This window comes from Protopterus annectens, chromosome 2.part1 (assembly GCF_019279795.1).
Source record: "Protopterus annectens isolate FY-2018-M chromosome 2.part1, PAN1.0, whole genome shotgun sequence".
NCBI lineage: Eukaryota > Metazoa > Chordata > Ceratodontiformes > Protopteridae > Protopterus > Protopterus annectens.
Genome location: NC_056729.1, coordinates 1343743578 through 1343769963, shown reverse-complemented (window position 1 = coordinate 1343769963; position 26386 = coordinate 1343743578). Strand labels below are relative to the sequence as shown.

The following is a 26386-nucleotide window of genomic DNA, read 5'->3' as shown; positions in this document are numbered from 1 at the left end:
TTAAGGATATCCACACCTCCAGGCTAGTTGCTCAGCATAATGCATCCGAGGTTATCCAAGTGCAACTAACTCTGGGCAAAACTGCAATCCAAATTTTAGCTTGCTACAGATCCCCCACCATGCCCCAGGATTCCCACTCCTCTTTTCTTGAGATATTGGAAAATACTAGGGTTCAACCAAAAACCCTAATAATGGGCGATTTCAAGTACCCCACCATTAACTGGGAATGCTACTCATGTACCAACTCCTTCACTCAACACTTTCTGGAATTCATAAATTCCAATGCCCTGGATCAAATTATCCACACCCCCACCAGAGGCAACAATATCCTAGACCTAGTCATTACCAACATGTGTGACCGGTGTTCCACAGCTGAAGTCAACTCCTCGTTGGTTAGATCCAATCATAAGCTAATCACCCTAGATATCCACATCCTGCTCCCACCCCCCATTAAGGAAACCATGGTAAAAAACTTCTCCAAAGCCAACTTCATGCTTCTTAAAACAGAAGTGGTGAACGTCATGACACCTATGCAGACGGACAATACAGTTACGACTGCTGAATCCTACACAGATGCACTCTATAAGCACTTACATGAGTGCATGGATTGTGCTATCTCAAACAGAACCAAGACTCTATCCTCCAAATAAGGAAGCCAATCTGGTGATCCCCTGCCATAAACAAACTGTGCAACAGAAGGAAGAAACTGTTGCAAAAGAGGGTAAAATCCCATGAGTGGCAGAGTTCCCTGGTCAGCCTCAGAAAGAAGCTGAGATCCCTTATAAGATCCTCCAAAGCTAGTTATGAAAACAAAATTGCCACTGATTCTAGGAACAACCACAAAGCATTATATAGCTATGTCAAGAATCTCAATGGCAACACACAGATCTGCTCTGAGTTACAGCACAACCGTATGAAAATTAAAGAACCAGCTGAAATTGCCAACATTCTGGCAGATAGGTTCACTGCTAACCTTACCTTTCTCTCACCCCCTAAATGGCCCATATCTATACAGGAAGAATGCAGAGTCCCTGCACTCACAACTATGCAGGTAAAAGCTGCACTCTCTAAAGCCAAAAACACAACATCCCAGGCTGCGTTTTTACATGAACTTCAGAACGAACTGACTCCCCACCTAAGCACCATGCTCAATCATAGTCTCACATCAGGCTTTGTGCCCACTGAATGGCGCACAGTGACAGTTATCCCACTCCACAAAGGGGGAGCCACCACTGATCCCAGGAACTATCCCCCTATTAGCCTGATGAGCCTGGTCTTTAAGGCCATGGAACATATCATCATGGAACTCATAAACAAAGACATTGGTAATCTCCAAACTCTGGACCCCACCCAGTTCAGGTTTGTGAAAGGAAGATCATGCCTCTTGAACCTGATCAACTTCTTTGAGGCAATCATCAAAGCCTTAGATGAGGGTAAGGTTGTTCACACAGAATATTTTGAACTCGCCAAGGCTTTCAACACCATCCCCCATTCTGGAATAATAGCTAAACTCACTAAACTAAGTATAAATCCTACATCACAAGATGGGTTGCCAGTTGGCTCACTGACAGAACCCACACTGTAAAAGTTGCAGACTCCAAATATGACTTCAAACCAGTGACAAGTGGAGTACCACAGGGTCAGTCCTGGGACTTCTAATGTTTGATGTGGTCATCCTACAGAAGGGCCTCACTGAGACAGGTGCCTGGTGTCAGTGGCATGGCCTCAAGCTCAATGCCAAAAAGTGCATTGTCATCCCCTTTGGTAAGAACTCTGTACCCATGTACTACCACATAGGCTGCAGTCTACTTAATGCTGAATGTGTGATAAGAGACCTTGGGACCCAGGTGGACAGTAGTCTCTCCTTTGATAATCACATTGCCACAGTAGTCAGGAAATCCTTCTACATGGCACACCTCATCACAAAAGGGTTCTCATCCAGAAAAAAAGGTCATTGTTCCCCTCTACTTGACACTCATTAGAACCATTATAGAGTACAATGCCCCTTTTGGAATGTACCTCACAAGACATCTGCAGCAGCTGGAAAGGCCACAGAAGTACCTCACAAAGAGGATTACTGGCCTCAAAAAGATGCCCTACACTGACCGTCTCAAAAAACTCCAGCTTTACTCCATAGCATATCACCTACTCTGAGTCTCTGCCTAACATATAAAGTTATGTCAAACCCAGAGCTGTTGGACATGCTACACCTAAAGGAATCCCAATCCCTCCGAGCTACATGCTCTACGGACTTAAATCTTGTTACCACAATAAACAGGACATACTGCAGGGATAGAGTCCTGTCCTGGAAACTTCCCATACTCTGGAACAAGCTACCTATCTATGTCAGCCAAAGTTCCTCATTAGCACTCTTCAAGAAAAATCTTGATGAATGAATGGGAAATAGGAAATACACCCCGGGGATCACTTCTGTGGCTCTGCTCGACAGGGGCACAGGAAAATAATTTCTTGGGTGGCGTAAGCCAGGGAACCTTGTTGGCTAGGCTTACTTAGGCCCTTGGGCCAATAGACTAGTACCTACCTATGAACCTATGAACCTATGAACTTATGAATGTGTCTGTGTGTCAGCAGGATGTGGCCCTACAGACATCACTAATGAGGGGTATGGCAGTATTGTAACACATCAACCATTTGTTTTCGAGGTACAGCTGTATCTGCACATGTTTCCCAGGTCTGTGTAACAGATCTTGTATGTGCCTTACAGCTTATGGGGCTGAGGGGTTGTATCTCAGTCTATGGTGGTTGTCATTAGCTCTAGAATAGTGGACAATTGTAAGTGTGATGGGTGGAATACACCTCAGATTGCTAACACCCTCAACCCCAGAGGATATTGTGTCAACCAAACACACAGAGAATACTGTTCACACACACACACACACACACACACACACACACACACACACACACACACACACACACACACACACACACACACACACAGTATCACAGATGCCAGTGTTGTGGTACCACATTATTATGCTATTATTACAGGTGGCACAGGACTACTAATGTGATGAGTGTTACAAGGTACATGTAAGGTGAATAACATCATGTGGCCTTATGGGTAGGGCAATAGTTGCTGTACTGGGTGTGAGAGTACTCATAATAGTGTCACATACAAATCTACACACTCATAACCACTGCTATACACACCAATGTGTGCTGGTGCGTGTGCGCGCGCACACACACACACACACACACACACACACACACACTTGCCAGTACTGACATCAGCAGGACGACCTATCTTGTTATTCATACCATACTATTCCATACTGTTGCACAGGACTTATAGGGCTGAAGAGTGTCTACAGATACCACTACAGTTGATATAAACAGTAGACCTCATGCAGTAGACCTAGGAATGTGTACTGGGAGTACCATGTCACAAAATATGAAACCATACTCATTCAATGGATGTCGTTTGCACACAAACACAATATACTCTCCTCTCACACACACTTGCCAGGACTGAGATTAGAACCCCTACCTATTTATTGTTAGTACATTGTTACGCATTTAACACATGTGACATGGAGATTATGGGGTGACACTTGTTTGAAGGTACTTCTAAGGCAAGGGACATCACCAGGCCTTGCAAATTATGACAATGGGTGATGTACTGGGTGAGAGAGGCCACAAAATACTGTAACCTACACATATGCACACTTACACACAATAATACACACACACATTTGCCAGGACTCATATTAGAACCCCTAGCTATGTGGTTGTTGGTATTGTAGTGTTATGCAGTTACTGCACACACCACAAGCTTATAGGCTGTAGAGTGTCCCAAGATACCTATATACTGAATAACATCTACACCACTTGTAAGGTATAGCAATGGTAGTTGTACTGGGTGAGACAGACCACCAACTGGTTTCACCCACATTTACGCACTCACAAACACTTTTATACACATTAATGCACACACACACACACACACACACACACATTTGACAGTACTGAGATCCATAGGGTCAAAGATTCAGAGGTGTGTATGAGGCAAATGGCCATGGAGGCTTTCAAGGCTAGCCCATGGGAATACACTGGCATCATGCCACCTGATGATACTCCCCAGTGTGTCTACTGAGTATAGTCACTGGAGTGATACCCAGGGTGGGTATTCTAGTCCCCATTCATCCCTCCTGATTTCTCTTGAAGAGGGCCAGTGATGTTCTTGGCTTGACATGTATGTGGCATCTATTCCATAGCATGCCTGTCTCTGGGTTGTGAACCTGTCCCTCTAGCATGTCCTGTTGATTGTGAGGATGGAGTTGAGGTATCTGTGGCATGTTGTATGGACAGATTGGTTTCCTCACATGTAGCATTCTGAACAGGGTTGGGTCAGACATGGCGGTTCGAGTCTGTCCTTATGGGGTAAGTGTGTAGTACCTAGGATCCTCTTTGTGAGGTACATTTGCAGCCTCTCCTGTTGTTGCTGGTGTCCATTGGGGTACATGGCAAATGGGTCATAGTACACATTGATTGGCTTACTGGGGAGTGTACAGGGAAACATTGTCCTTTTACTGCCTAGATTCAACACCCTTAGTCAGGAGAAGTGACACATGGAAGGACTTTTGGAAGACAGTGGCACTGTGGTGGTCACCATACAGCTCACTGTCAACCTGTGTTCCCAGTTCCATTTTACCAACATCAGTGTTCAGTGGACTACCATCTATGTATTACTTTATGGGAACAATGTCGTACCCAAAGGGGATGGCGGCACATCATCAGGCAGTGAGCATATGTCCAGGGTTCTGACAACAGTCACAGGTCTCAGACAGGCTTTTGTGAAGATGTCAACCTCATGTGGGGGGGTAATAATAGCACCCACCTTGTAGTCATTTGCAAACATTGTCAGCCAGGGCACCTTTGTATTGGGCTGGTCCTCAGAGATGTGGATCCCAAACATGAGGGGACTGTTCAGCAGTCTGACATGGAGTCCGCTGTTTTCACACTGTGGGTTCTATCTGTGAGCCAGTTTGCAGGCCACCTACTGATGTAGGTGTGGTTGCCTACCTGAGTGTGTTTGTGTATGACTCCTGAGTGGGGAGTGATATCCAAGGATTAGATGAGCAGCCTATCTTGTTATCTATTCCATACTGTCACATAGTTATTGCACATGGCACAATGCGTATAGGGCTGCATAGTGTCTACAGGTCCCTCTACAGTGGATGACAACTGTGGACCTTGTAATGTGGACACTGGAACATGTACTGGGTGGGCAACAGCAAAAAGTAGCAAAACCCACCCTCCAATGGATATGGTTCTAACACAAACACAACAACCCCCCCCCCCACAGACAGGATACTGTTTTCACACTGACACACACAAACTTGCCCAGACTGAGATTAGACCACCTACCTATCTATTTATTGCTACTACAGTGTTACGCATTTATCTCACATGCCACGCACCTTATAGGGTGAAGATTGTCCAAAGATGCTTCTAAGGTGAGGACCATCACCTGCCCTTGTAAAGTATGGCAAAGGGTGATATACTGGGTGAGAGAAGCTACAAAATACTTTAAACTACACATATGTACACTTACACCCACACATTTACCAGAACTGGGATTAGAACTCCTGCCTAACTAGTTATTTGTATTATAGTGTTATGCAGTTATCGCATATGCCACAGAGCTTATAAGGCTGAGGCCTAAAGAAAGGGACTTCTAAGGTGACTGATATCTGCAGGACTGCTAAAGTAGGGAAAGGGGAAGTGTACTAGATTTAAATGGACCCACACACACACACACACACACACACACACACACACACACACACACACACACACACACACACACACACACACACACTTTTACATTTGCCAGGACTGAGATTAGAACCCCTACCAAACTAGTTATTTGTACTACAGTGTTACACATTTATCGCATACGCCACAGAGCTTATAGGGCTGAGGTTTAATGAAAGGGACTTCTAAGGTGACTGATATCTGCAGGACTGCTAAAGTAGGGAAAGGGGAAGTGTACTGGGTTTGAATGGACCCAGAATGTTTAACGTATAAACACACACACACACACACACACACACACACACACACACACACACTCTTTTACATTTGCCAGGACTGAGATTAGAACCCCTACCAAACTAATTATTTGTACTACAGTGTTACACATTTATCGCATATGCCACAGAGCTTATCAGGCTGATGCTTAACAAAAGGGACTTCTAAGGTGACTGATATCTGCAGGACTGCTAAAGTAGGGAAAGGGGAAGTATACTGGCCATTAATGGATCCAAAATCTTTAACTTATAAACACACACACACACACACACACACACACACACTTTTACATTTGCCAGGACTGAGATTAGAACCCCTACCAAACTAGTTATTTGTACTACACTGTTACACATTTACCGCATGTGCCACAGAGCTTATAGGGCTAAGGCTTGATGAAATGGACTTCTAAGGTGACTGGTATCTGAAGGATGCTAAAGTAGGGAAAGGGGAAGTGTACTGGGTTTGAATTTACCCAAATGCTTTAATTATAAACACACACACGTTTACATTTGCGAGGATTGAGATTACAACTCCTACCTAAATAGTTATTTGTACTATAGTGTCACACAGTTATCGATTGTGCAACAGAGCTTATAGGGCTGAGGCCTGACAAAAGGGACTTCTAAGGTGCCTGTTATCTGCAGGACTGCAAAAGTAGGGCAATGGGAAGTGTATTGGGTTTGAGGTGACCTAAAAGCTTTACCTTATAAACACACACACACACACACACACACACACACACACACACACACACACACACACACACACACACACGTTTACATTTGCTAGAACTGAGTTTACAACTCCTACCTAACTAGTTATTTGTATTATAGTGTTACACAGTTATCACATGCACCACAGAGCTTATGGGGCTGAGGCCTGAAGAAAGGGACTTCTAAGGTGACTGTTATCTGCAGGACTGCTAAAGTAGGGCAATGGGAAGTGTAATGGATTTGAATGGATCTAAAAGCTTTACCATATAAACACACACACTTTTACATTTGCTAGAACTGATATCAGAACTCCTACCTAATTAGTTATTTGTACTATAGTGTTATGCAGTTATTGCATGAACCACAAAGCTTATAGGGCTGAGGTCTGATGAAAGGGACTTCTAAGGTGACTGATATCTGCAGGACTGCTGAAGGACGGAAAGGTGAAGTGTATTGGGTTTGAAATGCCCCAAAATTTTTAACTTATAAACACACACACTTTTATATTGCCAGGACTGAGATTAGAACTCCTTCCTAACTAGTTATTTGTACTATAGTGCTACACAGTTATCACACATGCCACAGAGCTTATAGGGCTGAGGTCTGATAAAAGATACTTCTGTGGTGACAGACATCTTCAGGACTGCTAAAGTAGGGCAATGGGAAGTGCACTGGGTGGGGAATGCCTGTTAATTCCTAGATCCTACTGACATTTCTCTAAGTGTATGTGCATGCCCAGTGTGACCTACTATAGTAAATGTGGGACTCCATTCCAGGGATTGTTGTACTCCAGTCCAGTTTGTTTTGTACTACAGCCATACCTCTCAACCTGTTGGTGCAGGATATCTGGAGATAGCCTATCAAAATGGGAGACAATGGGCCGTACAGTGATTGTGACTATTTCTCTCAGTAATGTAAGGGTTGCTAGGATTACAGGGCTTGTTTTAGCAGACATCTGACATATATGACATTTGACACTGTCATGTATTGTTTCAGTACCTCGTGACATATCTCCTTAGATCATCACAGTGATTTACCAGAGGAATACAGGACGGATGATGCACACACCAATATTATGGGCCAAATGCTACACATTCTTGCACAATCCAGCCTGTTGAGAGGTGTGCCTACAAGCAATTGATAGTTGGAGCTGTGGAAATGGTCCAGCACCTTGGTGATATATTACAGTGGTGGAATCTCTGTGCATTTATGTTCTGGCCTGGTCTGATTTCTAGTCCGCAGTTGGGTAATATAAGAAGGGTAGTATTAGGGTGACAGGCAGACTCCAGATAGATTTGTATGGGATAAGATATGTGGGGTGTGTGTTTCCAGGGTCAGATATGTTGACCTATAGCTACCAGAACTTTGCATAGGGGTCTTCTCAAAGGCTGACTGCACATGGAGGGTCTTGTGTGTGTCAGACTGATTGAACAGCCTGGAGGTGCGTGCGTGTGTCTCACATATATATGTGACCGACCTCATTTTGCTTGGATGGCCACAATTTGGGGTCAGGATGTTGCATAGGATGAGTGTTCAGGGATGGGTGTGTTACTCCTCATGGCTGTGGGCCAGGGTTCTGTGGGTGCAGGCATGTCCCCATCTTCCAGGGTTAGGACTGCCTGCAATGAGTGCATTCCCATGTTTAGACTCCAAGCCCTGCCAGTCGACTGTACAGAGTATCACAGAACATCCAGATTCATGACTCATATATCTGGTTGGTTATTCAAACGAGTGTGGTTTTCAAGGAAAAGTGTTTTGCAAGTCACTCAGGGTTGAAGTCAGATATTACTGACAGTTGACATTGCAGTTTCAGACTTCATATTTTTCAGACATTCCATGCTACTACAATCATTCCATCAACTTTCTAACATTATTAGAGCAGTATTTCAAAGGTGTCCTTCTCTTTGGACCTTTTTCACCCCATTATTCATGGCTTTGTCCAGATTTCTGGCTCCCTGATGCTGGTAGGATTTTCTCCTAGCAGTTTGCAGCATGGTCTTTCTTTGCATTTTGTAGAATGTGTTATGTTGGTGTTATGGACCCCATGACACTCCCTAACAGGGCACTGTGGGTGAGGCATGGGTATTTGCCAGAGGCCTATAGGCCAGGTGTGACAAATGCAGGCCTTTTGTAGCAAGGCAGTGCATTCTGATGATCATATGTTCCCAGGCTGCCAGCTGTGGACATCCTTGGGATGGCACCAATAAGGTGACTGTGGGTGTTACTGACAATTGCTTTCTGTTTGTGTTGAGCCATCACTCTAGTTGCCGGCTGGATGCCGCTTAAGGCTAGGGACATGTTACTGCATTTCTATGGGACTATGGGGGGGGGGGGTGATACATCTGTATACAATACACATTTGCAGAGACTGTGCTGATGTTTCATAGCATTTTGGTCCCATTTAGCATAGCGGTGTGCCCTATCTTTGAGGGTAGAGGCATAATTGTATCAACCACAGGTCAGATTGTTCTGGCATAAACATTTGTAGTTTCAGACTTCTTACCTTACAGAGCCATACTGCCACTGCCAGGCCTGTTGTGATATCACTGTGTAAAAGTCTGTAGGTGGGGATTTCATGTATGTCACCATGTGGGGGCCTTTGCCAGACATTTCTGTATAGTTTTATACAGCTGATCTGTTGGGTGAGGGTGGGGGTGGGTATGGGACCCCCACTTTGACATCCATGCATGTAACCTGTGACCCCCCCCCCTCAGTTATTTGGCTCACCACATATTCTGCAGTGGTATTTGTCAACTAGGGTGGTACTGCATAGTGTAGGTAGGACAGTAGTGGGAATGCACTTCCTGCTGTCTCACAGAGCTGTCAGTTGTCTGCTGCTGTCCCAGTAAGCCACCCTATTCCCTTGCATGCTTGCATCAATACCACAGATATGCTATCAGAACATTCTATTCCATTCATTTATTATAAAGGAGACTGACTTACCTTGTGCCTGAGGCAGTTGTGAGGGCGGTGCTTGAGGGCTGACTGTGCTGGATGCACACAGTACACTGCCTATACATGGTAAGGTATAGATAGTGTGATGTTTGTCATCCATTTTACTGTGTGTGCAAGTTAGAGAGAGAGAGATCAGTCCTTCGGGCCCTACAGTGTCAGTGTATGTGCTATGAGTTGCCTCTTTGCCAAGGACAGGACATACTGGGCATGCTTCTATTTGCCTACAGGGGCAGGCTCAGGATGTTCCTCCTCTGAGTCCCTCTTTGCCTGTGGAGACCTTGGCAATGGTGGGGGAGTGCCACCCTTCCCCATTTTGTTCCTGCTGCCGCTGTTTCTGCAGGATCATATTGTGTAGCATGGCACATACTATGAACATGTGTGCACCTGTGGCTGGAGAGTACTGCAAGGCTCCACCAGATATGTCAAGGCAGTGGAACCATGACTTGAGCATCCTAAACACACTTTCTATAATGATCCTGGTTTGTGCGTGTGCCTCATTATGATGTTCTTGTGTGGGTGGGTGTGCATTTCTGATGGGTGTCATCAGCCATGGCTCAGTGCGTAGCCAGCATCCCCCACCAGATGGCCATATGGGATGTCCCCACTGGCAAATGCCTGGTACAGCTGTGATGAATGCCAGATGTGGGAGTCGTGATAGCTTCCAGGGCTGCCAGCACACACATTCATGATAATGCCCTGGGCATCGCACATGACCTGGCAGTTGATGGAGTGGAACCCCTTGTGGTTTAGGTAGACCTTACCCTGGTCACCGGGTGGTGCTTTGATGTGGATGTGCATGCAGTCTATGACACCCAGTACCTCTGGGTATTCTGCTACACAGTGGAAGAGTCATATATTGCTCTTCCTCTCCTCACAGGTGCTGGGAAAGTAAATGTGCTCAGTGGCATGTGGGCGCATGGCATCTAGGAACTGGTGAAGTATCCTGGATGCAGATGCCTGTGAGACCCCCATGATATCCCCAGTTGGTCTTTGGAAAATACCTGTAGCTAATATTCTTAAGGCTACACATACCTTAGTATCCACTGGGATAGGTTCCCCTCTGTTAGTTCTGGGTCTGACGAGAGGCCAGCACAGCTCAACAAGTTGCTGAAGTATGTCCCTGTCCACCCTGTAGTGCTCTACTATCTTCCAGAACATGTAGCTCCTGGTAGGTTACCCTGGGTCTAAACATTCTTCTCCTCCTCCCCGGTCTGAGTTGGTTGTCAGCATTATCCTCCTCAGTGCCCTCGGCCTCTTGCACATACTGATAGATCAATGTAACAGCAGCCCCTAACATTTTTTGCTAGTTTTGACAGTTAAAATTCCCCCATATGTGTACACCTATGGTGCAGAGTTTTTGGGAAAAAACAGACTGGAAGGTGTTTGCATAGTTTATAGTGGAGTGCTGTAGATGCTGCTTGTGTGATTGGCTGATTTTGAGACATTCCACCTGCCAGCTATTTCACTTGTATTTGAGTGGTTGTATTTTTCTATTTCCCTTTTTTTTTCCTTTACCCCCTTCCCATCTCTGCCCCTTTTAAGCCCTGCGGTACGGTGCACAAACCCGGTGCCTAAATGTAAAAAGTGCTGCTATTTCTGTTTTTTTTTAAGTCCCAGTGCACACCGTGCACACCAGTTTAGCTAAGGTAAACACATTTTAATAGAAAATGACCCTCCCTCAATGTGAAAACGCTCTTCATTTCATGGTGTAAGACATTACAGCCTCAGACACACACCCTTGCTTAGCTGTGTTTAGCTAAGTGCAAACCCAGGCAATGGAACTCCAATATGCTTACAGCAAGCATGACACACCCCCTTTTCATGTTAACTGCTCTTCCTGCCTACACTCTCCTGTTCTAGTACCTACATGGTTAGGTGCAGTGTGTGGACTTAGAATATTTTGTGATTCAGTAAATTTCCCCATATTTACATACCCCACTAACTTACTCCATAGTTACTGCCGTAACCCAGAGCATTTTACATTAACAGCCACTGTTCCCTGATAATGTTTTGATTCTGCATGCCATTGACTATAATGGCAGAATGCAGATTTCCCCCTAAAATTGAGTTTTTACATTTTTTAAAATTTTTGGCACAATCCTGTTTGCACTCCACTGCCCTATGCTTAAATGTCTGAGATCGGCCAAAAAAAGTACTTAGATTTTTTATTAAATTAAACACTTTCCCATGCCAATGGCCATATATTTGGCCATTGGCATTACTAAAGTTTATAATACATGCTTTTATTTGAGCTGTCATGCTTCAGTTTTACTATTTGCAGAAATGTGTTCGGTTAGTAACATAACACAGTTCTGCAACTAGCACTGTTCCTGCACGGATGCCTGCCTGCTTCCTGAATTGCTAATTCACCTCATTTGCATGTTTTTTTTACAAGCAAATGAGGTAATTAGCATTCCGCATGGCTTTCCATGCAGGAACATTGTCGTCAGGCTTGTGCATGTCAGATCAGCTATTTGCTGAATCGCTCGTCAGCCATATTCCATGCAAGAGTGGCTACACTGTTCTTGCATGGAATAAAATGTTTAATGAATCCCAGGGATGGTTTAAAACTCAGTGCTAAGAAATGCATAATAGTACCCATTTGGACAGTCGGATATCCCAGGAAACTACCTCATTTATAACACACCCATAGTCAGGATTTACGTTTGACCAATATATGCCTAAGGTAATGAAAAAATCATTCTGTGTGCTGCTCAACTTACAAGCAAGGGTATGGCATCTAGGTCTAAGAAAGTCTTCATTCCAGCATAATCAGCCCTCATCAGATCCATCACTTAGTACAATGTCCCCTTCAGTATGTACCTGCCAGGCACTTGCAACAATTGGAATGTCCACAGAAGTTCCTCACAAAAAGAACACATGACTTTAACAATCTGTCCTATATGCATTGCCTCAAAGCCCTTTCCCTATAGTCTGTCTCTTACAGACTGTTGAAGGGTGATCTATGTCTGGCATGCAAGGCATTCTAGGATCCCACTGTGATGAACCTCTTACATATCCACAAAAAAAGCATCAGGACTACCTGATGCAGGGACTTAAACCTTATTTACAACATAAATAGGACAAGTTGGAGTTACAGGTATGTGTCACTGAGTACACCCCTTCTATGGAACACACTTCCATCTATGTCAAGCAGAGTTCTTCCCTGACCTATTCAAGCTTAATCTGCAGCATTAGATGGGAAATCTGAAAATTCTCTGCTCTGTCACCTATGTGTCTAGTGGATAGAGTCAATCTGTATATGTTTAATAACCCATGCCTTAGCTTCCCATACCCCTAAAATAATCTCTAGGGTACCATACTTGTTGGATACATTTAAGATACATGGCTAGGCTTAAAAAGGGCCTTGTGGTTGTTACCCTAGTGTATATAACTATGAATCTATGAATCTCACTTCAGTATCCGCTGTTGCCTGTCCATTGGCTTATTTGTTATTAGGTGCTTATTTGTTATTAGTATAAATTATTTGGACTAATACATAATCATTGGTTGCTTTACCGCAAGTATATAACTCATTGTGACTTCTTCCGTCTTCCGTCTTGATAGTGTAGTGGTTAGAGTTGCAGCTTTACATGCAGGTGTTCATGGTTCAAGTACCAAGACAGGCAACTTATTTTCCAGTTTATCTTGGGAGGGTGGCCTAATGGTTAAGGTGTTTGCCTTACAAACACAAGGTGCAGGGTTTAAGTCTCACAAGGGATAATTGGATCGGCTTAAAGTGGCTCGCAAGGGCAGTTAGCCTAGTACTAATCTATGAACCTATTCTAGTTGTTCGTATTATGTCTTGCTAGGTTGTACTTCTGATGCTCTCCCATTTTATATACCTCTAAATCATAGGATTATATCATTAATCTTGTTATCTATGTCCCCTTTGTCATCTTATTTTCACCCAACCACTCCAGTATTTTATTATGTTATTTTACTCACTCCCAATCCCAAGTCTACCTCTACAGTTGCAGTCAACCTGTCTGTAGTCTGCTGCTATATCTAATCTAGCCAATGTAAATAACCTTCTCTTACCAACAATGCAGCTAACCATTTCAGCTAGTACTTATGCTATTGATCTGTCTATCAGATATGAATCCACAGACTGTTAATTGTGCTTCCTTGACCAGCGTAGCACGAATGGTCGGAATGTCGACAACCTCTTGATCACGCATGTGTCGAACGACCATTATAGCAAATGGCCACATCATCGATTTCTTTCCATGGGAAAGAATTCGATAGGCCAAATACAAAAAAAACACAATATAACACACACTATAAAATGGGGGGGGCTTCCCCCCACACCCCCAATGTGGGGGGCTGTGCTCCACACCCCCCCTAACTAAATAGACTAACTCCGAGATCACATTACAGTGGGGAAAAGGGCAGCTTTAACACAATGGCCAACCGATTTCTTTCCCTTGGAAAGAAATCGATGATGTGGCCCTTTGCTGAAATGTTCATTTGACACATACGTGTTGATCAAGAGGGTGTCGACATTCCTACCATTCATTCTTCTAATATAGACCCGGCATTGTAGCGCCTTCCTCATATTTACTGAGAATGCACTTCTTCTTCTTCTTCTTTCAGCTTTTCCCGGTTAGGGGTCACCACAGTGGAACTCCGGTCTGCTAATGATTGGCAGTAGATTTTTATGGTGCCGAGATGCCAGCTCGATGCCCAACCTTCAACGAAGGCATGCCCTTTCACGCATGTCTTTCTAACGCCACTCGACTGTGGGGAGGACATGCAGACTCCACACAGAAGGCGCTCCAGCCGAGAATTGAATGGGAGAACCTCTTGCTGTGAGGTGACAACGCGACCGCTGCACCACCGCGGCACAAAATGCATCTGTGAGAGATGCATCTAAATAAAGAAAGTGGAGGTAGAGCAATCAGATCTTGTCAATAAATTTAAACCCACAGATGCTGAGGTAGTAAAAAAACTCCTCCTAGACAGGTGGTAGGGCATATCAGACACACATAGTCTCTTACTGACATCACTCCACTGCTCGTGTAAGTACATCAACATTCATATTTACAACCACCACATAAGCACATGCTGCAAGGAGTCACCAAACTAAAAATACCATTCACTCAATGCAGACAGTGCCAATAGCAATAAATAATAATGAAAGAAATCTGTTTTTGGTGACTCTGTTATCAAGCTTATAGTCAGCATATTCACCAGCCTGTCAAAGAACAGACTGATCATCAACTGTCATTGAGGTAGTAAGGTTAGGGAAGTCATCTGGGCCTTCAGGTCTTGAAATATGTGTGACATAGTTGTTACTCATTCTGAGGTAAACCATGTCAGGTGGTTTGCCTGGGAGGAGATGCAGAGAGATATGATAAAGATCTCAGTGTATATTTTTTAAGTATGCTAAATCTCTTGGATTGAGTGGTATCCTGCCCTCATGTAGAATGATGCCTAAATAGAAAGCAGCCATCACTGGTTCCAGTGATTGGCTACATAAATTATGTAATTCTAGGGAGCTCCAGTTAGTAACAGCCTAGGACAGCATGGGAGACATACCTTCCTGCTTTGCCTAAGACGTGTTGCACATGCCTTTTGTGGGTTTTTTCTAACCCTCTAATTTTTATTTATTTAACGTTTGTTAACTGGGAAAGTCCGACTTGGAACAAAGCCAATTTTCAGCAGAGCCCCGGGGAGAAATGCTCCAGATGCATGTCTTTATAATGTGGGAGGAAACCGGAGCACCTGGAGGAAACCCACATGAACAAAGGGAGGACATGCAGACTCCACGCAGAAGGCACCACAGCCGAGAATCGAACAGGAGAACCTCTTGCTGTGAGGCGACAATGCTATTGCTGCACCACTGCACCAGCCATGCCTTCCTTGACATCATCAGCTTCAGATTCCTGACCAGATATTTACTTTCAGTACAACAGCCCCAAACCTCCTACACCTTTTCTTAAACAAATCCTCTTCCCTTTGCTGTACTTCAATAGTATTACCTTCCCTAGTTAAATCAGACCAATGTTCTTCGTGTTTCACTGTTGCAGTCATTACATTTGGGTAATCCTGCTGGCAGGTTGCCCTCAGTCGGCCTGAATTCCAAAGTCTTGGGTCCTGCATCGGCTGTCGTTGCCCCTTTCCTGACGTCAGGTCATCAGGGGTATAAAAGAAGCAGCCAACGTCATTTTCTTTAGTCTTTCTTGCAGCACGGTGCTCGAAGCAGAAGCAGTTCGCAAGTGCCGGTCGGCCGACTCCTGAGATTTTCGAGTTCGAATTTCAGATCTATAAAGCTAAGAAACCCCGTTGGGGAAACTTTTTTCTTGCTCCAGAACTGATGTCAGAAAAAGTTAATAATTGTATTTCTTGTGGGAAGCAAATACCTCATAAGGACTTTCATTCTTACTGTATTCCTTGCCTAGGCCCTGATCATAATTTTCTGGGTTGTCGGTTTTGTGCTAGATTTAACTAACGCACTATTAAACGTCAGTATGATTTTGCTTTAAACTACTTTGGATGCAGATTTAATTATGCAGAAATGTCATCGGAAAGCCATCCGACTTCAGGAGTTCACAAAAAACGCAAAGAAAAAGAAAAAGAAAGACAGCCGAGGCCCAAAACCGACGACAAAGCTTCTCCTAAGCCAGTTGCCGGTTCTCTGGTTCTCAGTGAGGCACTTTCGCAGCCCCTGATGACTGCTACTTTAGAGTCGCAGGCTGCTACCGACTCCCACGTGGAGTCAGCCATGCCGCTGAAAACTCAAGGTATTGGAGCGTCGGATGCTGATCCTTCAGATGGGTCCGGAGCCGCTGAGCAGGCACTGGCTTCTGAGGGTGTATTCAGACCCAAACATCTATACATTAAACTGACTTCAAAGGCAAAGACTAAAGCACCTTCAAAGGCAAAGAAGCAACCTCAAGAACCACGTGTACAGGCCTCCATGCCCAAAAAACAGATGCTCAAAATGGCCAAAGACTTGATTACCTTGATCAGGGGTTCCCATCCCCCTCCTGATAAGAGGCCTTGGCAAGAGACTGACTATGAATCTTCAGATCAGGTTTCCATTTCTTCTGATTCCTCTTCTGATCAGGAATATTCTTTTTCCCCCATGAGGATTCTGATGCTGAAGAATCCATACCTTCAGCTTTTCCTCCTGAGGACATTTCTTTTGGGGAAACCTTACATACCATGAGGGAGTATTTTCACTGGGAGAGCCAAGATTTTTCAGAGTCTAAAAAGAGGCTTGGGGATTTCCTGTTACTACCTCAGCACAAGCCACTAGCCATCCCTCCTGTTTTAGACATTGTAGGTGATGTGTTTTCGGAGTCTAGCCTTACCCCTGACTCCTTACCTCCAGCTCCTGTTAAGCCTGACAGATATTACAGGGTTCCTGACTCACATAAATTCCTTTTTAAAAACCCTGCTGCAGACCCAGAAACTATTTCTCAGGGTCCCAAGGGAGTTAAGGCTTCCGCTGCAAAAAACCCTACCCCTTCTGACAGGGATTCTAGGGCACGGGATAGATGGGGAAAAAAGGTTTACACATCTGCTACCTTGGCTATAAGGGCCTTAAACTGTCAGTTTCATATGCTCAAATATCAGCAGCATGTCATGGCATTGCTTAAATAGAAAATGTTAAACTCTGAATGTGCAGAAAACAAGGAAATGCTGGATATTTTGCATGCAGCTGAACAAGTTGGAAAACATACTTTGCAATGTGGTTTTGATTCTTTAAAGGCCTCCTGCAGGGCCACAGTTACAGGTTCTGTAATTATAAGGCACGCTTGGTTAAAGGAACAAAATCTGCCTGATCATGTTAAAGTTAAATTATTAGATGCACCTTTACAGCATGATTCTTTGTTGGTTGTTAAAGCAGTAGAGGTGTTAAAGAAAATGGTGGACAAGGCTAAATCTATGCAAACGGTCAAAGATTTCTTACAAGTACAGCCACCTAGGTTTAGTAGACACTGGCCAACAAAGAACTGGTCCTTTCCTGTGTCAGACAGACCTCAAAGGGGTAGACCCAGACGCCCTAGAGGCAGATCCCAGGCGCAAGGTTCATACAGGTCAAAGCAATGTGGTACTTCTACCTCCAAAAGTGGAGAAGACACATTACAGCCTTACAGGAAACAGTCCCATTGACTTCCCCCTGCCTGCACCAAGCACTTATTTCCTGGCAGCACCCTTAGGGGGAAAATTAGCACTTTTTTCTCAAAACTGGCACATTATAACCCAGGACAAGTGGGTTCTAAATATCATGTCACAAGGCTACAAGTTCCATTTCCATACCCTGCCAAAGGCAAACGGCTGGCCAGATCTGCCAAAAAATCAATGGGCAGAGGCACAAAAACAAGTCTCATCCCTCATAGACATGAGGGTCATTCAAAAAGTGGAAGAGCAAGAGAGGGGACAAGGATTTTACTCAAGACTGTTCTTGGTACCCAGAAAGGACAAGGCCTGGAGGCCAATACTGGACCTATCGATTCTGAATACATTCCTGGATATACCAAAATTCAAAATGTTGACTTTGCAGCAGCTACTGCCCATGCTGGGCAAGAACGCTTGGCTTGTAACTTTAGACCTAGAAGAGGCATACCTGCATGTCCCAATCAGACAAATATGCAGAAGATACCTCAGATTCAAGGCTGGCTCAATGCATTACCAATTCTCTGCACTGCCCTTTGGCTTATCTACTGTGCCCAGGGTCTTTACAAAGAGCCTGGCACCAGTAATTGCATTCTGCACACAAAGAGGAATACAAATATATCCTTACTTGGATGACTGTCTAATTCAAGCAGAGAACAAGGACATCCTCCTACAGCATCTGGCGTTTGTGAAAAAACTTCTAACATGCCTAGGGTACATAGTCAACGAAAAGAAATCAAAACTAGTACCCTCTCAAGAGATAATATTCCTGGGTGCAAGCTTAAATACAACTGCTCAGATGGCTTATCTCACACGAGACAAACAAAGGCAACTGGCTACCTACATCAAAATGTTAGCAACAAAGGCCCAGTTATCTGCAAGAAAACTTCTGCAGGCATTGGGCTTCATGACATCCTGCATCCTACTAATTCCATACGCAAGACTGCATATGAGGAAACTTCAATGGTACCTAAAAAGTGTTTGGACTCAACATTGCCACAGCCTGGAAACTATAATTACTCTCATTCCCTGCCTGCAACAGGAGTTTCAATGGTGGGCAAAGGCTTGTCACCAAAAAAAGGGGCAGCCATTCACATTACCTCCAGCCAGGCAAACACTAACAACGAAGGCGTCAGATTATGCCTGGGGAGCCCATATGGCAGGAAGATGCATTCAGGGAACATGGACCTCAAACCAAATGCATCTACATATCAATCAAAAAGAGATGCTAGCTGTTCAAAATGCCCTGACAGCATTCAAGGACCTACATCAACCAGGACAACTACTGATAAAGACAGACAACACCACGGTCATGTGATATATAAACATGCAGGGGGGCACACATTCTTACCCCCTTTGCAGATTAGCCATGACCTTGTGGGACACAGCTTTGACTTACCAAGTACATCTGCAGGCACAATTCCTGCCAGGAAGGAAAAATACTCTAGCAGACAAACTAAGCAGAAACCTCATGGATCCACACGAGTGGAAGCTGGATTCACAAGTCTTCAGCATGATAACAAGGAAATGGGGATGCCCGGACATAGATATATTTGCCTCCCCTCACAACTACCAACTAAAGAGATTATGCACAAGGATTTATCACAGACAAGCATGGAAAGTGGACGCCCTATCCTTCAGCTGGAAAAACCTATCAGTTTATGCCTTTCCCCCTCTGCCTCTCCTCCACAAGGTACTCCTAAAGGTCATACAGGAGAAGCCAAAGATGATACTGATAGCACCAGACTGGCCCCACCAGCACTGGTACCCAATATTAAGGAGCTGGTTTCAATGCCCAGCTTGGACCCTACCTCAAGTACCGCATCTACTGTCCCAGCAAAACAGTCAGATCCTGCACAGCCAGCTCAGGACTTTAAACCTGGCAGCATGGCGGATAATGTAGTTATACAAAACACACCTCTCAGAAAAGCTGTGATGGATGTCATTTTGGGAGCCAGAAGGCCTAGTACTAGAAAATATTATGCTGGAAAATGGAAGAGATTCTGTGCTTGGAACCAGGCACAAGGAACAGATACAGCTGTGCCAAATATTCCTCAGATTTTACAATACTTAACTGAGATGTTGGACAAAGGCCTATCTTTCTCATCTATTAAAATTCATGCCTCTGCCATTTTGGCATATTACAATGCAGAGCCACCAATCTTTTCTCATCCCTTATTAAAACAGTACCTCAGAGGAGCCAAAAATTTAAGGCCTCCAAGGAGATCACCAATGCCTGCATGGGACCTCAACTATGTCTTGGAAAAACTCACCCTGCCTCCTTTTGAGCCAGCTGCTACTGCTGATATAAAGTATTTATCTTGGAAAACAGCTCTGATCCTAGCAATAACTTCTGCAAGATGAGTTTCAGAGCTACAGGCACTCATGGCTGTGGAACCTTTTATCATTTTTTATCCAGACAGAGTCTCCCTGAAGACAAACCCAACATTTATGCCTAAAGTGGTGTCCAGTGTGGCTCTTAACCAAACCATTCATCTGCCAACCTTTTATCCAAATCCACAGAACAAGGGGGAAAGAATTCTGCATTCTTTGGATGTACGCAGACAGCTTAGATTTTACTTGGACAGAACCAAAGTTTTCAGAAAGACAGAGCAATTACTAGTGGCATATGCTACAGGAACACAAGCAAAGACCATCTCAAATCAGACTATTTCAAAGTGGATAGGCCACTGCATTCATTTCTGCTACTTATAGCATGGCAAGCCAGTGCCTAAGGGCATTTGGCCACATTCCACCAGAGCTGCAGCCACTTCAGCAGCCTTTCTCAGGGGAATACCAACCAAGGACATTTTAGAGGCAGCTACTTGGAGTTCATTGCACACCTTTACAAAGCACTAGCATCTGCCACTCTACTCCAAATCCAGGGCAGGCTTTGCCACTGCAGTTCTGCAGGGTCTCATAGCAGCTCCTAATGCTGTTTAGCTCCAGCCTCCCAACCATAGCTTTAGGAATCAACCCAAATGTAATGACTGCAACAGTGAAACATGAAGAACATAGTACAGTTGTGTACACTTACCATAAATGTAGATGTTCGAGTGTATTCACTGTTGCAGTCCAGGTTACCCACCCGCCATCCCCCCTTTTCTTCTGATGGAACCTATCTTTCCTTCTCTGATTCATACAACCTATGTGGTGTATTTGCTTGTGGATGAAGGTAAAGTTTATTTTACTGCATGTTATTTTATATATAGATATAAATTTTGACTTCCCTTTTTGGGGGCACCTGACATCTGGGGCAAGAAAAACTGAAGAAAATAGTGTCAGCTGCTTCTTTTATACCCCTGACAATCTGACGTCAGGGAAGGGGCGACGACAGCCAATGCAGGACCCAAGACTTTGGAATTCAGGCCGACTGAGGGCAACCTGCTAGTATAACTTCAGAGAACTCTATCTTTTTTCATGATGTTGTGTCTCCTGTGATGAGCCCTGGTGGAGGCCGGGGATATCGCATGGTGGGAGGTATGGTCCAAAGAGGAGATGGTGGTGTACATGGCTAAAAAAAAAACCTCCCAATGATGTGTATGACTGAGTGCCCCAGGACCCCCTTAGGTTCCAAACCTGGCCCAAGCAGATTATTGATGTAAGTCCATGGGGGTTTAACATAGTAGTAGACTTGGCATGGATGCGAGACATTGAGTAGCAGTGCTGTAAAAATTATGTCAGGGGACAAAAAAAAAAGAAGAATATTAGTCTGACAGTTAATGCAGACGAGTAAAGCTCTTACTTGTCAATGAGATGTTTCCTGTTCCAAAAGCATAGGTTTTGAATTTTTCTGCGTTCATTTGTCAGTTCTGTGACCTTCAGCAAGTCACTTAACCAGACAGTGCTTTGTGACAATTGGGGGTTTTGGCTAGGCTCCTTAATGGCCTCATAAAATGCATGCCTTGTAACAACCTATGAACCTATTCAGAGACTACAGCTAAACCAATCAGATGTTACTGACTTTTTCAAAAACATAAATGGTCCATTCACACCAGTTTTTGTTAAATTTCAATCCAGCTTTAACTAAGGGATTTTATTAACATATTAAATCATTGTATAGAGAAAAATTTCCCGTTTCAACATGAACAAACAATAAATACATGAAACATTCAATCTCAAGAGATAACGAAATCAACAAATTATATAACAAGAAATGTAAGCTTCTAATCTCATAAAATGTTGCCCCCTTACAAGTATCCAATTAGTAAGTCATTTAAGAATAATATAAGAAGCAATCAGGCTACCTATGAGCACAAGATAATTACCACCATTAGAGATACCAGAAAGTTTTTTTCAGCAATGTGTGAAAAATCTGCAATAATGTTTTGACTTGCTCTGAAGTCATTGCAAATGGTAATACCCACTCTGACCCAGAATTCATAGCTACATCTTGGCTAATAAATTTAGTTCTAATTTTACTCCACCTACTAAAACTTTGGTCTCCATACTAGACCACTCTCTCCCTCACCAATAGTCTCAACCCCCCTCCCCAAAAAAAAAAATATATATATTAAATAAATAAATACATATTAGCAGTCATTTTAGCAGCTGCAGTTGATATTATGGCTAGTGTAACTTCAGGGAACCTTGTCTTTTTTCATGATGTTGTGGATAAGGAGTACCAATCTAAGGATTGCTCTGGGTGCCAAATGGCCTAGCTACAGCTCTACCCTGTACTCCACATATAGACAACAGTGGTTCATCCATCATATCTCCACTACATCATTACATATTTGTTGGCACATTTTACATACAATCTCAAAGATGACTGGAGTATCACATTTCAGGCAAACCTGAACATTGCATTGATCTCCAAAACTCTGCAACCCCAGAATGAGAATAATTAAGAAGTGGGCGTGTGGAGGGACACAACTCATTAAATAAGAGGTGAAGGGGGCTTGGATCCACACAAATGCATTGATATAAAAATATATTTTATAATGGTTTACAGGCACTAATTTAACATTTTCTGTGCAACTATGTTGTAAGCATTTTTCAGAGTCTGGAATTTTTGTGCAGAAGTAGTGTACACTGTAGTGATCTCATAGAGAGTAGTGTAGTGTACACTGTAGTGTTCTCATAGAGAATAGTGTAGTGTACACTGTAGTGTTCTCATAGAGAGTAGTGTAGTGTACACTGTAGTGTTCTCATAGTGAGTAGTGTAGTGTACACTGTAATGTTCTCATATGGAGTAGTATGCATACATATCCTATTTGTTTTGCTGCTTAGTAGAGATAAAATATGGTGGATGTTTTATGAGTTCTTCAGTTGTCACACATTCATTGCTTTCTCAGTGGATTTAATTATATCAGAGGGAAATTCTGACTATTTCTTCAGAGTCAGAATGTTGTAGAGTCTAATGAAAGATAAAATTTCTCACTGTATAATATATTTTGTAGCTGTAGAGAAGGACAAACAGATTTGTATAACTCTCTGGCTTTTTCAGTAATTAGATAAGTTTAACAATTACTGAATAACACACACACACACACACACACATATATATATATATATATATATATATATATATATATATATATATATATATGTGTGTGTGTGTGTGTGTGTGTATACATATACATCTATATTTATATCTATATATATATATATATATATATATACATATATATAGGCCCCTATCATAACACTGAAAACTCATAAGAATGAAATCAATGAAGTCAAATCTATTTTGCTGAAAACCCATAATACTGAAAAGTGTAGAACTGTATTGTGTAGAATGTATAGAATTGTGTCATTTCTTATCATAGGCATTATTAGCGAAATGAGTCTAGGCACAGTATGCACGAATTGTGATGATCAACATCATGTTGTACCCCCAGATCTGTAGATGTCCATATTTGCTCTTAAGCACTGATTCACTGTGTGTGGTATTTTTTTTCTTTGCCCTATGGTTGTGTGATCAGGAAGTTAGTATATATGAGTAAGAAGGGTTTGCCCCCAAATGGGAGGTGCAGGAAGGTTTGCCCCCGCAAAAACATGTTTTTAGGAGATATTTCTTGTGGAGAATGTTTTCATGTCTAATGAGTTTTTGGTTTTATGCATTTTGAGTGATATCTGTTCAGCCCTGAGTTTTAGTATTATGAGTTTTCAGTGTGTTAAGATACAGACCCATATGTACTTTTATATATATATATATATATATATATATATATATATATATATATATATATATATATGTATATGTATATGTGTATATATATATATATATATATATATATATATATATATATATATATATATAGATGATTACTAGGCTATTGATCCTGGGGTTCTTTTTTAAGCCTAGCTATGCTTGCCAAAGTGAGAATCAATATCTGAACCTTGTGTCTGTAAGGTAAAAGTTTTTACCATTTTGCCAACCCCCAACATAAATATATGTAACCCCAACATAAATACATACATCTACAAATGTATCTATATTTGCACCAAAAGGTACTCATGAAAACTTTTTCTCTAGGTGGTTTTTGAAGACATATTGCGAAAGTGTCAGCTTGTCCAATGAAACACGGACTGAATTTTCTCAAGAAATTGGTAAGACGTTATATAACACTTTATTTTTGTTTATATTTTGTTGCTGTGTGGGCATGCATTTCATACACTCCTGCATCATTTAAGTTTAAGAAACATATCACATTCAGCTGTGGATAACAGAGTTTATCCTTGATTGATACCTTTTGGTTACAAGGTTGAAGCCAGAGTGAGTAGATGAAGCCAACCATGAATAGTATAATCCACACCCAAGCATGACATATTGTTATTCTACATTTAAATTATTTAAAAAGCAGATGTCTAACAGTTTTTAAGTTGTACCTTTGTATAGCACATCTAAATGTGTCCTCTGTCTCCTCCTGTTGATGTGTGGTCTCAGGACAGCATAGTGATATACAACATATCTGAGTATGTGATGACTGTAGCCTCAGTGTAATTCAGTCTCTGCCTTTCAGTACGTTTTTGGTGGAATATGCTGCATGATTCAAGCAAAAAAAAAAAATCCACAAATTAGACATTTATTTTGGGTAATTTATTTATTCATTTACATTTTAAATGATACAGAATGCATTGCCATTTTTGTTACTTTACATTCCACTCTGCTTACTAGCTATATATATCCACCTCTCTCTCTATCTATATATATTTATCAAAAGTATATGTATATATATAAAATGAGTGAATGTTTATTTGTGTGAATCACGTAGTTGAATTCAAGTTTTATATAATGCAGGTAACTTGGAATGCTGGGAAAAAGAATATTTACCTGAAAATGTGTCAGTTGTGATAATGTCAAAGATAGTGTTCTAGCAGTCAGTGTGTATGTTTGAGTGTCTGTAGGTCAGAGTTATTGTAAGTGGTTAGGTAAGGGGATAGATTTAGAGCTGCATCTGGTGTTCTATGTGTTTTGTATCTTTTTTTTTTGCCTTGTATAATGTTACAGCAAGGGGAAAGTGGGTTTAGTAAGGTAATGTGTAATGTTGAGTTTACGGGTAGGTGTAGGGTTCGGGTTAGGATTAGTACACATGAGTTCATCCAGTTAAAGCTAACAATTTTACTTTCATCTGGTTGTAGCTTTGGCTGTTTCTGTCTTTAATGAGTCATAGTGTAACTGATACTGTGTAGATGTTTCCCATATATACATCAAGAAGTCATACCCTGGGATTCAGAAACATGCTTACCACAATGGCAGTAAGCCAAATGCTGTTTACCTTCTTGGTGCGATGGCAGTGGCAGGCAGAAACCTTATACTGGAGACCCTCAAATGATTAGCCAGGCAGGCTCTCCCAGTGGTCTTTGTGGAGCAAGTAAAGACAGATTTCTGAATCCTTATAGTAATACTGGGACAGCCTATCAAAAGCAGTAGCAATGGTAGCCATGATCATACTGTAGATCTCATACCAAAGAATCATGGCTGGCATCTCACAGTCATGCACATTACATATTTTGGGCATTGTTTTACAATATAAGGCAACTTAGTAAAATGACCTGTGGCAAGCAATGACATGGCTTGTTTGAAGCGATCTGAACTGAGGTGAGCCACCAGCTACCACTCTGAGCTGAGATACCAGATGACAAGAGGGTTCTAAGCTTCCCAAAAAACATAAGTTGCCTGTTTTTTTTTTTTTTTTTTTTGCGTGATTATACTATTTACTGCACTTTTTATTGTGTTACGCTTATTTAATACTGTATTTTAATACTTTAACTGCACTGTTTGTAGTGCATTTGTCTGTGTTACTGTGCCTGTTAAATCATATTCTGTTGCTGTCTGCACTATTTGTAAAGCTGTTTTTGCTATTTTCACTGTTTGCAAAGTAACTGTTGCTACTTTTCACTGCTTGCAAACTATTTGTTCAGTTTGTCCTGTTTTCCCACCAAGCAGTGGTTTAAATAACTGATTTGGAACAAAGATGGCTGCCGCTCTATAAGCACTGCAGTACTTCAGCTCTTCAAATACCTGAGAAAAAAATCAACCATGTGGAATTATACTTAGAGTAAACAAACTAATTGGCAGTTATTAC

The 26386-nt window shown here is 42.5% G+C and overlaps 1 protein-coding gene across 2 annotated transcripts in view; it reads left to right on the top strand.

The window, feature by feature from the left end:
* SH3TC1 (SH3 domain and tetratricopeptide repeats 1) overlaps window positions 1–26386 on the top strand; it is a 773464-nt gene that overhangs the window by 357270 nt on the left and 389808 nt on the right. For both annotated transcript variants that reach the window (XM_044062806.1, XM_044062804.1), the window contains exon 8: window positions 24334–24407. In XM_044062806.1, coding sequence (XP_043918741.1) covers window positions 24334–24407 — 74 coding nt within the window. The remainder of the gene's footprint in view (window positions 1–24333; window positions 24408–26386) is intronic.